General features: G+C 49.2%; 2 protein-coding genes across 10 annotated transcripts in view; one reads left to right on the forward strand and one right to left on the reverse strand.

Moving 5' to 3' along the window:
• The window catches only part of HELZ (helicase with zinc finger), a 174,856-nt gene extending 172,545 nt beyond the window's left edge, over positions 1-2,311 (reverse strand). For 4 of the 9 annotated variants that reach the window (XM_024235034.3, XM_024235029.3, XM_063718893.1 and 1 more), the window contains exons 1-2: positions 1,565-1,928; positions 204-259 (exon numbers count right to left, since the gene is read on the reverse strand). The gene's annotated coding sequence lies outside the window, so the exon portion shown is untranslated. Of the gene's footprint in view, positions 1-203; positions 260-1,564; positions 1,929-2,223 lie in introns of those variants that run through there. The other 5 variants (XM_054537298.2, XM_054537296.2, XM_024235035.3 and 2 more) reach the window with 3 other exon arrangements.
• On the forward strand, positions 719-2,269 carry LOC112129641 (translation initiation factor IF-2). The gene is made up of 4 exons (XM_054535979.2): positions 719-823; positions 981-1,272; positions 1,351-1,625; positions 1,907-2,269. The coding sequence occupies exons 1-4, from the start codon at positions 719-721 to the stop codon at positions 2,267-2,269; spliced, it is 1,035 nt and encodes a 344-aa protein (XP_054391954.2).
• Positions 2,312-12,555: the final 10,244 nt, after the last annotated feature.

Genomic DNA, 12,555 nt, shown 5'->3' on the forward strand with positions numbered 1-12,555 from the left:
TATGTTGGAGCAACTGAAAAGACTGGTACATTCAACATATTTTTCCTTTCTAAATCTAGCCCTGCCCATAGACCCATTAGACTGAGTGATACATTTGGAAAACAAAGATGGCCCCATCAAATTACTCAGTTTCAGCCTTACTCTTACGAGTTGATTAAAATAAAGAAGGAAAAAAAGGAAATCATTTTTAACTGCAGTCTCACCTTACACATCTCACCAGCACTGTAGTTCATTAGTGATCAATTACTTCATCCAAATCCTGAGGCAAATAGAAAAGATGTGTCTATACAACACCAGTAACACACATTATCAGTAGCAAACATTTTATCAGCCTGAAGTGAAAGGGCATCTGCATTTAAAATGGAAAAAATTACAAAAATGGTACAGTGTGCAGCTTTGCAAGAGTCTGGTTTTTGACCTTAAAACATTTCCTTTCAGTAAGATAAAAGAATAGATTATACAATGCTCTTAAAACTCAAAAACATAATAAAATCATCTTTTTCAACACGGACTGACGTTACTTTCAAAAACATAAAGAAATGAAAGAGAGGAAATTTCATTAATATGAGTTTAAGAAAGAGCAAAATTAAGAACAAACTAGGCAAGACAGACAACTCCTCCCTCCTTCCCCCGCTCCAGGAATCCACTGTCTCTGAAGTTACACTTTTTATTATATTAATGATTTGCCTGAAAAGTGTTAAGTTGTGAGAGAGAAGGAATGACAATTTTTGAACTGCAAACAAAACCTGAGGATCCCGATCCAAGAACAATCAGAGGACCCTGGCTTCCAGCCCTGTCTGAAGATTTCTCAGCAAAGGCGAAGGTGCAGAAGGCTCCAATAATTTGGGGGAGAGGAATCAAAGTTCCCTAGGTAAGACTGCAGTCTGTGAGCCCTTGAAAAGGGTACTGGAGTACTCTCAAGGAATCTCCAGGAAAAGAGAGCCTATCTTTATTTTTGTTGATGTGCTTGTGGGCCAAAGAGCATTTCCGAGGAGGGGGCGGGGAAAGGGGGGAAGAAAGTGAATCTCGGGCCGAGAGCCCTCCGCGGGGGAGGGAGGGGGCGCACCCCTGACCCACTTTTCCCCACGCCCCCGCTCCAGCCCCCGCCCCACCCGGTGGAAGTCCGAGCCCTGAGGGGGGCATCGAGCGGGGCGTGGGAGGCCCGCACGCTCCCCACCCCCAGCCGCGACCCGGAGAAGAGGAACGTGCCGGGAGGCTCGAGTCCCCCTCCCAGAGTGCTCCGGGCCGGAGAAACCTCCCGCACGCTCCCGGGCCGGGCGTGCAAGGCCCCCTCTCCTTCCAGGGCCCAGGACGCCGCGGGCCCCAGCGGAGGGGAAGGGGACTAAGTAGGGGAAGAAGCTGTAAACAGCCCCAGCGTCCGGGCCTCGCCTCGAAGAGCCTCGCTACCCAGGCCCCGCCGCGGGCCGCCCCGGCCCCCAGCCTGCCCCGGGGCCGCCGCGCCCGGGGTCCGGGACACCGGAGGGGAGTCGGGTCCCCTCCCCGGAGAGCTCCGGGAGCTCGCGGAGCGGCCCCAGGAGCAGAGAAGGGGGAAGTCAGGACTTACCTGTCATTACTTTCTACGCCATCTTGGATCCACTTGTCAACGTCCCCACAAAGCATTATGGGTAAGAAAGAGCCTTTAAAGTGACTCCCCCCGGCCCCCGACTCCCGCCTCCCGCCGCCGGCGCCGCCCCCTCCGGCCGCGCCTCCCGCCCGGAAAGTTGCCCCGGGTGGACCGCCGACCCCGGCTCCCGCAGCTGGCCCCTTCCCCTCCGCCGGGCTGACGGCATTGAAAATTCACCCGCATTTTTAAAACGTGGCTTTGGGGTTTTCTCCCTTTCTCCTGCCCCGGCCTCCCTGCCCCCACGCCCGGTCCTCTCGCCTCGCCGCGCTCCTGCCCGGGCAGACTCCCCGCGTCTGCATTGAATCAACCCGAGGTTTCCTTGCCGCCCGCGGCGCGGAGCTGCTCGCGGACTTATTTGTGCGCGTGGATGTGAGCGTTTCTGCTCCTGCGGCCGCGCTTCCAGGAAGCCCGCGAGCGGCCGGGGTCGCCTTCAGGGCCGCGCAGACCAGCTCCGCACCCGCCGCCCGGAGAGGTGCCTCTGCCCTGGGAAACCGCCCCGCGGCCGTTGGGCTCCGGGAACTGGGAGGACGCCGTGTCCCCGAGTCCACCAGCACCGAAGCACGATTTAAAAAAAAAATGAGCCAAATGCAACTTTTTACCCCTTGTTTACTCTGCGTCCCGCCGTCTCCTCCTCCCGGCGGGTAACGTGATCCGCGACCCTCTAGGTGGGGACCCCTCCCCTAGGAATGTGGCTCCAGGCTCAGTGGAGCCAGCCTGGGAGCGTTCGGGCTGCGGACTGTGACTCCGGGGCAGGTAATCCGGGGCGCGGGCTGCGGGCTGCGGGCTGCGGGCTCCGGGCTCCGGGCGGGGCGGGGCGCGGAGGCAGCCAGGGCTTGGGGGAGGGTCCCGGGCGGAGAGCAGGGTGCGCCAGTCCGGGTCCACCTGGCGGGCCGGGGGAGAACCGCGGGCGCCGCTGCAGCTCGGGAGGCTGGAGGTGGGGACGCCTGGCGTCTCCGGGCTGCGACCCGCTGCGCTGGAAAGTGCGGGGCGCCTTGGCGCGGGCTGAGGTCTCTGACCCGGGCGAGCACCCCCAGCCCGCCGTCCACACTGCTGCCGGGCATCCTCTCCCCGCGACACCGCGCCCGCTTTCGGCTGCGCGGGGCGAGCAGCGTACTGACCCCGGCGTCCAGCCGCCCAGGTACCCCCAGCAACGGAGGCCCCTTGGTCAGCCTCCTCCCGCGCTCTCCCCAGAGCCTCTGGTCCTTGCTTTGCTGTCTTTGGAGGCCTACTCCAGTTGCTTTTTTTTTTTTCCCAAGCAAGTTTTTACAACAAGGAGATACCCAAAAGAAAATTCTCCAAGACAGGAATGCTTCCAAATTGTATTCGGTACAAAATGCTGTTGAACGGCTCTACCTTTAGAAGGACGCAGAAGCACTGGCATTAAAACCCCCTTTCGGGCCGGGCGCGGTGGCTCACGCCTGTAATCCCAGCACTTTGGGAGGCCGAGGCGGGCGGATCACGAGGTCAGGAGATCGAGATCATCCTGGCTAACACGGTGAAACCCCGTCTCTACTAAAAATACAAAAAATTAGCCTGGCGAGGTGGCGGGCGCCTGTAGTCCCAGCTACTCGGGAGGCTGAGGCAGGAGAATGGCGTGAACCCAGGGGGCGGAGCCTGCAGTGAGCTGAGATCGCGCCACTGCACTCCAGCCTGGGCGATAGCGAGCCTCCGTCTCAAAAAAAAAAAAAAAAAAAAAAAAAAAAAACCCCTTTCGGTGCACGGGGAGGGCCTGGGGCCTTGGATCTACCCGAGGGTTTTACGCTCCTCCAGACCCTATCAACAGCCTCACTAGGAACGTGGACGGTGGCAGACAGGAGCCCTGCCCCTGGGGAGCCAAAAACTCCACCAGGCAATTGTCCCGGTCTGATGAGAAGGTGTAGACACATTAAGGGATTGGCCCCGGGTCACTCGTGAAGGAGGGAACGAAGTGTGAGTCATTCCCAGCCAAGAACGCAGCGTGCTGGGGAGCAACCTCTCCTGAGTCACCCGCTTCTCACCTCGGAATAAGTGGAGAAACTGGAGCCTGGAGCCAGGTTCTTAGACGGCCCAGCAAGGTAGCCACCAAGGGCATGGGCTAAGCTGGGGGGAGGCAGCGCCCCTCCTGCTGGAAAAGGGAATGCTTGGCCCGTCTAAAGAAGGCTCCAAAGTCTCTTTCCAGGGTACCCCAGGTGCTTCTTTTCCAATTCCTCTTTTGCACTTAGTTAGCCACTGGTATGCACTGACTTAATGGTGGATTTGTTTGCATGGCACCTTTAGGTATGTGGTCTGAGTTTATGCAAAACTAATGACAAAAGCCGCAGTGACTTTTGCACCCACCTAATATAAGTAAACAGGAAATAAGCTGAGGGCAAGGACTGTGTCTCCCAAACACGTTTCTTTGATAGGCAGCCTTTCTTTGCCTTGTATAGGCATTGACCCAAATAAGTGTTCAGTTTGTGTGACTGCCCAACCCATTCACTGCCTCCAGTGCGTGCATCCAAGCCCAACCTTGTCAAATACACCGCCTGTTGCCTGAGCTGGGATGGCCTGCCGACTCTTCTCCCTGCCCCTCCTGGATACCTACAGTGCGTCCTCCACCTGACCAACCCTGTGACATTTGATGAATGTAAATCAGATCGAGACTTCTCTGCTGAAACCTGGGAATAAAACCCAGATTCGCAACCCTGGCCTACAAGCTCCTGTGTGAGGTGGTCCCACCTTCCCTCACCAGCAGGGGTCCAGGCTGGCCTTCTCTCTTTCCCTGCAGCGCCCCAAGCTTCCTTCCAGTGGGAACCCTATTCCCCTAGATCTTCTGATTATCTTTTCTTTGACAGAGTCTTTTTCTGTCGCCCAGGCTGGAGTGCAGTAGCGCGATCTCAATTCACTGCAACCTCCGCTTTCCAGGTTCAAGCTGTTCTCTGCCTCAGCCTCCTGAGTAGCTGGGATTACAGGCGCCAGCCACCGCGCCCGGCTCATTTTTGTATTTTTAGTACGGACACGGTTTCACCATCTTGGCCAGGGTGGTCTTGAACTACTGACCTCGTGATCCACCTGCCTTGGCCTCCCAAAGTGCTGGGATTACAGGCGTGAGCCGCCACGCCAGGCCCATCATCATCTTTTCACCATATTTAGGTCTCCTCAAAGAGGACTTTTGTGATCCCCCTAGCCAGACCAAGTCACTCTGAACACTTGACCTGTGTTAGAAGTTCTCTTGTTTAGGCCGGATGCTGTGGCTCAGCCTGTAATCCCAGCACTTTGGGAGGCCAAGGTGGGTGGATCACAAGGTCAGGAGTTCAAGACCAGCCTGGCCAAGATGGTGAAACCCTGTCTCTACTAAAAGTACAAAAATTACAGCGCGCCTGTAATCCCAGCTACTCAGGAGGCTGAGGCAGGAGAATTGCTTGAACCTGGGGGGCTGAGGTTGCAGTGAGCCAAGATCGTGCCACTGCACTCCAGCCTGGGTGACAGAGCGAGACTCCATCTCAAAAAAAAAGTTCTCTTGTTTACCTGTTGTTAGTTGTTTCTTATCTGCCCCACCCCCATTTGAGCGTACGCTCCATCAGGGCACAGGCTTTGTCTGGCTTATTTGCCTCAGTGACTAGACCAGGGCCTGGCACATACATAGACGCTCACTAAGTATTAGTCGAGTACATGACCAAACTTCTCTCAGGGATGGGTGTGTTGATGAAAGGGAGTGCTAAAGTGTGAAGTGAGATGCTGAGGGCCCTGCCTCGCATCTCTTCAGACCACTCTGACCACACACAGCTAGAGGCAGGCAGAAAGGAACAGTGTTGAGAGAAAACAGGTCCCTTGGCCACCATTGATTTGGCTCAATTCTGATTCTGATCTGATGAACACACACAGCCCTAACTAACTGATCCCCATGACATCACATCCCTCTTCCTTCCCTCATTTTTTCTTTCTCCTCTGCTCCCACTGGCCATGGCTTCTTTTCTTTTTTTTTTTTTCTTGGAGACAGTGTCTTTTTCTGTCACCCAGGCTGGAGTGCAGTGGCGCGATCTTGGCTCACTGCAACCTCCGCCTCCCGGGTTCAAGCGATTCTCCTGCCTCAGCCTCCTGAATGCTGGCACCACAGGCGCCCACCACCACGCCCAGGTAATTTTTGTATTTTTAGTAGAGACAGGGTTTCACCATGTTGACCAGGCTGGTCTCGAACTCCTAGCCTGAAGTTACCCACCTGCCTCGGCCTCTCAAAGTGCTGGGATTACAGGTGTGAGCCACTGTGCCCGGCCGCAGTGCCTTCATTTTCTGCTGCTTGGAGAGTCCCAAGGCTCAGTCCTTGGGTTTCTCTTCTACAGCTACACTCCCTGGTCATTTGCCTTAGTACAAAAATTAGCTGGGTGTGGTGGGGAGCGCCTGTAATCCCAGCTACTCCGGAGGCCGGGGCAGGAGAAACGCTAGAACCTGGGAGGCAGAGGTTGCAGTGAGTTGAGATCGTGCCACTGCACTCTAGCCTGGGTGACAAGAGTAAGACTTCATCTCAAAAAAAAAAAGAAATAATTATAATGGACTGCCCACGGTGGCTCACGCCTGTAATCTCAGCACTTTGAGAGGCCGAGGTGGGTGGATCACTTGAGACCAGGAGTTCGAGACCATCCTGGCCAACATGGCGAACCCTGTCTCTACAAAAAATACAAAAATTAGCTGTGTATGGTGGCTCATGCCTGTCATCTGATCCCAGCTACTCAGGAGGCTGAGACAGGAGAATCAAGAATCACTTGAACCTGACGGGGGGAGGTTGCAGTGAGCTGAGATAGCGCCACTGCACTCCAGTCTGGGTGACAGAGTGAGACTGTCTCAAAAAAAAAAAAAAAAAAGAATTATAATGCCTTGAGGAATGTAAAGTACATCTAGAATTGAAATATTTGATAACAGTGAGTATAAATCTGAGAAGGGTGGTGGTTGCAGTTAGTGGAGTTAAAATGGTCCAAAGTAGGCCGGGCATGGTGTCTCATGCGTGTAATCTCAGCACTTTGGGAGGCTGAGGAGGATGGATCACGAGGTCAGGAGATCAAGACCATCCTGGCTAACACAGTGAAACCCCATCTCTACTAAAAATACAAAATATTAGCTGGGTGTGGTGGCGGGTGCCTATACTCCCAGCTACTTGGGAGGCTAAGGCAGGAGAATGGCGTTAACCTGGGAGGCGGAGCTTGCAGTGAGCAGAGATCCCGTCATTGCACTCCAGCCTGGGTGACAGAGCGAGACTCCATCTCAAAAAACAAAAAACAAACAAAAAAAAGGTCCAAAGTATTTACATTATCCAGCAATATGACTAAAGTACCAGTTAAGACTAGACATTGACAAAGGCAAAGATGCATGTTGTAATGTCTGAGATAATCACTAGACCTGTAAAAGAATGAATAATTTCCAAGCTAACATAGAAGGAAGACAATAATAAATTCAAAAGAAGGCAAATACTGATTAAAAAGACCACAAAAGGCCAGGCAGGGTGGCTCACGCCTGTAATCCCAACACTTAGGGAGGCTGAGGCGAGTGGATCACGAGGTCAAGAGATCGAGACCATCCTGGCCAACATGGTGAAACCCCGTCTCTACTAAAAATACAAAAATTAGCCGGGCGTGGTGGTGGGTGCTTGTAATCCCAGCTACTTGGGAGGCTGAGGCAGGAGAATCGCTTGAACCCGGGAGGCAGAGGTTGCAGTGAGCCGAGATCGCACCACTGCACTCCAGCATGGCAACAGAGCGAGACTCCATTTCAAAAAAAAAAAAAACACGCAAAATAGGTGGGATTTAAACAAATTATATCAGTAATTAGTTTAAATGTATTCATAAATAAACTAATTGCTCTAGTTACAAAACTAATTATATGCTGTTATCAAGAAATAAACCTAAAAGATATGGATTTTAAAAATTTAAAATAGTATAGGCTGGGCGCGGTGGCTCATTCCTGTAATCCCAGCACTTTGGGAGGCTGAGGCAGGTGGATCACTTGAGGTCAGGAGTTCAGGACCAGCCTGGCCAACATGGTGAAACTCCATCTCTACTAAAAATACAAAAACTAGCTGGGCGTGGTGGCGCACACCTGTAATCTCAGCTACTCAGAAAGCTACTGCAGGGGAATTGCTTGAACCTGGGAGGTGGAGGTTGCAGGGAGCCGAGACTGTGCCATTGCACTCCAGCCTGGGTGACAGAGTGAGACTCCGTCTCAAAAAAAAAAAAAAAAGTAACCATATAGACAAAGACAAGCCATGCAAACAGTGAAAAGCAACCTGCGGTGACTCACGCCTATAATCTCAGCACTTTGGGAGGCTGAGGAGGGCGGATCACTTGAGGCTAGAAGTTCAAGACCAGCCTGGCCAACATGGCGAAAGCCTGTCTCTACTAAAAATACAAAAATTAGCTGGGTGTGATGGTGCACACCTGTAATCCCAGCTGCTCAGCAGACTGAGAATCGCTTGAATCCAGGAGGCGGAGGTTACAGTGAGCCGGGATCACACCACTGCACTCCAGCCTGGGCAACAAAGTGAGAGTTACTGTCCCCAAAAAAACACACAAAATGAAAGGCAACCTACAGAATGAGAGAAATGGGAGAAAATATTTACAAATCATATATCTGGTAAGGGGTTAACATCCAGAATAGACAAAGAATGCCTACAATTCAACAACAATGACTAAAAAAAAAAAAAAAAAACCCAATACTGATTTTAAAATGGGCAAAGAATACCACCTCACACCCATTAAGATGGTCACTATCAGGAAAAAAAAAAAAAAGAAAAAACAGAAAATCACAAGTGTTGTCAAGGATGCACCCTTGCGCATTGCTATTGGGAATGTAAAATGGTACAGCTGCTAAAGAAAACAGTATAGCAGGCCCTCAAAAATTAAACGTGGAGGCCAGGTGCAGTGGCTCACGCCTGTAATCCCAGTGCTGTGGGAGGCTGAGATGGGCGGATCACTTGAGGTCAGGAGTTCAAGGCCAGCCGGGCCAACATGGCAAAACCTCATTTCTACTAAAAATAACAAAAATTAGCCTGGTGTGGTGGCACATGCTTGTAATCCCAGCTATTCAGGAAGCTGAGGCACAAGAATCACCTGAACCTGGGAGGCGGAGGTTGCAGTGAGCTGAGACCATGCCATTGCACTCTAGCCTGGGCGACAAAGCAAGACTCCATCTCAAAAAAATAATAATAATAATAATTAAACATAGAATCACCATGTAATCCAGCAGTTTTAATTCTGGGTATATGCCCAAAGGAATTGAAAGCAGGATCTCAAACAAATATTTGTACAGCCACATTCATAATATTATTCATAACAGCCAAAAGATGAAAACAACACAAGTGCCCACTGATGGATGAATGGATAAATACAATGTGGTACATACATACAGTGAAATACTAATTTTTGTTTTGAGACAGGGTCTCGCTCTGTCGCCCAGGCTGGAGTACAGTGGCACAAACAAGGCTCACTGCAGCCTCAACCTCCTGTGCTCAAGCAGTCCTACCACCTCAGCTTCCTGAGTAGGTGGCACACCTGTAGGCACGTGCCACCATGCCCAGCTAATTTTTTAATTTTTTTGTAGAGTTGGGGTCTCCCTATGTTGCCTGGGTTGGTCTCCTTCCACCTCTGCCTCCCAAAGTGCTGGATTACAGGTGTGAGCCACCATATCTGGCCTTAAGTCTTAAAAAGGAAGAAAATTCTGACGCATATCATAAGGATGAACCTTGAGGACATTAGGTTAGTAAAATAAAGCAGATACAAAAGTACACATACTGTATGACTCCACTTACATGAGGTTCCTACAGTAGTCAAATTTATACAGAGTAGAAGGGTGGTTGCCAGGGGCTGGGGTAGGAGAGAATGGGAAGTTGTTATTTAATGGGCATAGTTTTAATTTTGCAAGATGAAAAGAGTTCTAGAGATCAGCTGGCAAAATAGGTCAAATGTACTTTACTGACCTGTATACTTAAAAACTCTTAGATGGGAAATTTTCTGTTACATATTTTACCGCAATTTACAAAATTGAAACATTTGAGGCTGGGTGCGGTGCCTTATGCCTGTAATCTCAGAACTTTGGGAGGCCAAGGTGGGCGGATCACCTGACATTGGGAGTTGAAGACCAGCCTGGCCAACATGGTGAAACCCCGTCTCTACTAAAAATGCAAAAAAAAATTAACCATCGTGGTGGCGCGTGCCTGTAATCCCAGCTACTTGGGAGGCTGAGGCAGGAGAATCGCTTCAACCTGGGAGGCAGAGGTTGCAGTGAGCCGAGATCATGCCACTGCACTCCAGCCCGGGAGACATAGTGAGACTCAGTCTCAAAAAGAAAAAATTTAAACACCAACCGTGCAAAGACTGATCAAAATAAAGTAGGCTTTAGGGCAAACAGCATTACTAGAAATAAAGAAAGACACTGGGTAACGTTAATCTCAATTCACCAAGAAGATATAACAATTCTAAGTTTGTGTGTTGCTGATAAACATAGGCTCAAAATATATAAAGCAAAAAATAGTCCGAATTCCAAGGAGACAAATCTACAATTATAGCGGAAGTTATGTCTGTCAGTAACTGTTAGAAGAAGCATATGCAAAATTAGTAAGCAATAGATCTGAACAACTGTATAAGCAAACTTTAACCAAATGGACATATATAGAATAGTGCACCCACAACTGCAGATCCCAGATTCTTTTCAAGTATACATGGAATGTTTATGAAATGCTCAGCAATATAGCAAGTTCCAACAAATTTCAAATGATGTAAATCATACAGAGTACATTCTCAGACAATGACGCAATTAAGCTAGAAAATAAGAATTTTAAAAATTAGGAAATATCTACATGTTCGGAAACTATATATATACTTGTAAATAACTCACAGATTTAAAAAAAAAATCACAATGGGAATTAGAAAATATTTTAAACTGGTAGTTCATAAAAATATTACATCCTCAAAATTGAGATACAGCTAAAGCCATACTTCAATGGAAAGTTTTTAATTAAAGTATTTTTAATGCCTGTATTACAAAATAAGAGAGACTGAAATAAGAATAAACAAAGTACTCTTGTTGAGAAATTAGAAAAAGAACATCTAATTAAGCACAAAGAAATGAAAACATAGGCTAAAGTTAATTCTTTGAGAAGCCCAATAAAATTAAGCCCCTGGTAAGTCTATTTTTTTTTTCTTTATGGAGATGGAATCTCTCGTGTCGCCCAGGCTGGGGTGCAGTGGCACAATCTTGGCTCCCTGCAACCTCTGCCTCCCAGGTTCAGGCGATTCTCCTGACTCAGCCTCCCGAGTAGCTGGGACTACAGGCGCATGCCACCACACCTGACTAATTTTTTGTATTTTTAGTAGAGACGGGGTTTCTTTTTTTTTTTTTTTTTTTTTTTTGAGAAGGAGTCTCGCTGTGTCCCCTAGGTTGGAGTACAGTGGCGCGATCTCAGCTCACTACAAGCTCCACTTCCTGGGTTCACGCCATTCTCCTGCCTCAGCCTCCCAAGTAGCTGGGACTACAGGCGCCTGCCAACACGCCCGGCTAATTTTTTGTATTTTTAGTAGAAATGGGGTTTCACCGTGTTAGCCAGGATGGTCTCGATCTCCTGACCTCGTGATCCGCCCATCTCAGCCTCCCAAAGTGCTGGGATTACAGGCATGAGCCACCTCGCCCAGCTAGACGGGGTTTCACCATGTTAGCCAGGATGGTCTTGATCTCCTGACCTCGTGTTCTGCCCACTTCGGCCTCCTAAAGTGCTGGTACTGGCGTGAGCCACCATGCCCGGCTTTTTTTTTTTTTTTTTTTTTGACACAGTTTCACTGTGTTGTCCAGGCTGGAATGCAGTGGTGCGATCTTGGCTCACTGCAGCCTCTGCCTCCCAGGTTCAAGTGATTCTCATGCCTCAGCTTCCCAAGTAGCTGGGATTACAGGCGTGTGCCACTATGCCCAGCTAATTTTTGGTGAAATCCCGTCTCTGCTAAACATAGAAAAAATTAGCTGGGCGTGGTGATGCATGCCTGCGGTCCCAGCTACGGCGGAGGCTGAGGCACGAGAATTTCTTGAATCTGGGAGGCGGAGGTTGCATTAAGCAGAGATCACTCACCTGCACTCCAGCCAGGGGCAAAAGAGTGAGACCTCGTCTCCAAAAAAAAAGAAGAAAGACACCTAACCTCTACAAAGAAAAATTAATTCCAGGTGGGTTGTAGATTTAAATGTGTAAGAAAAAACAATAAATCTCCTCAAACAGTACAAATCAAGAGAAAATGAAAGTGTTCTATGATCTGTGCTTTAATACAGGCAACTGAGGAATTTTTTAATTTTTTTTTTTTAAGACAGAGTCTTGCTCTGTTGCCAGGCTGGAGTGCAGTGGCGCAATCTCGGCTCACTGCGACCACCACCCGGGTTCAAGCGATTCTCCTGCCTCAGCCTTCTGAGTAGCTGGGACAACAAGCACATGCCACCACGCCCAGCTAATTTTTGTGTTTTTAGTAGAGACAGGGTTTCACCATGTTGGCCAGGATGGTCTCGATCTCTTGACCTCGTGATCCGCCCCCCCATCCCCCTGCCATGGCCTCCCAAAGTGCTGGGATTACAGGCATGCACCACCGCGCCTGGCTTTTGTTTCATTTTAATTCATTTCTGTTTAAGTAGTCACAGATGGCTACCATATTGGGTACCACAGAACTAGGAGATAATATTAAAATATCTTTGTGACCTGAAGGTAGGAAAGAATTATTAAACAGGACACAAAAATCAATAACCAAAAAGAAAAAAATTAATAAGTTTGACTGCATTAAAATTAAGAAATTGTGTACACTACAAAACATTAAAAGAGTGCAATGTCATGTCACAAGTGGAAAAGGATATTTACAGTACAAATAACAAAGGACTTAGATCTAGAATATATAAAGGATTCTTACATATCAATAAGGAAAAAAAAGAACCCAAAAGAAAACCAGATAAAAGCCATTAAC

This window comes from Pongo abelii, chromosome 19, assembly GCF_028885655.2.
Source record: "Pongo abelii isolate AG06213 chromosome 19, NHGRI_mPonAbe1-v2.0_pri, whole genome shotgun sequence".
Lineage (NCBI taxonomy): Eukaryota > Metazoa > Chordata > Mammalia > Primates > Hominidae > Pongo > Pongo abelii.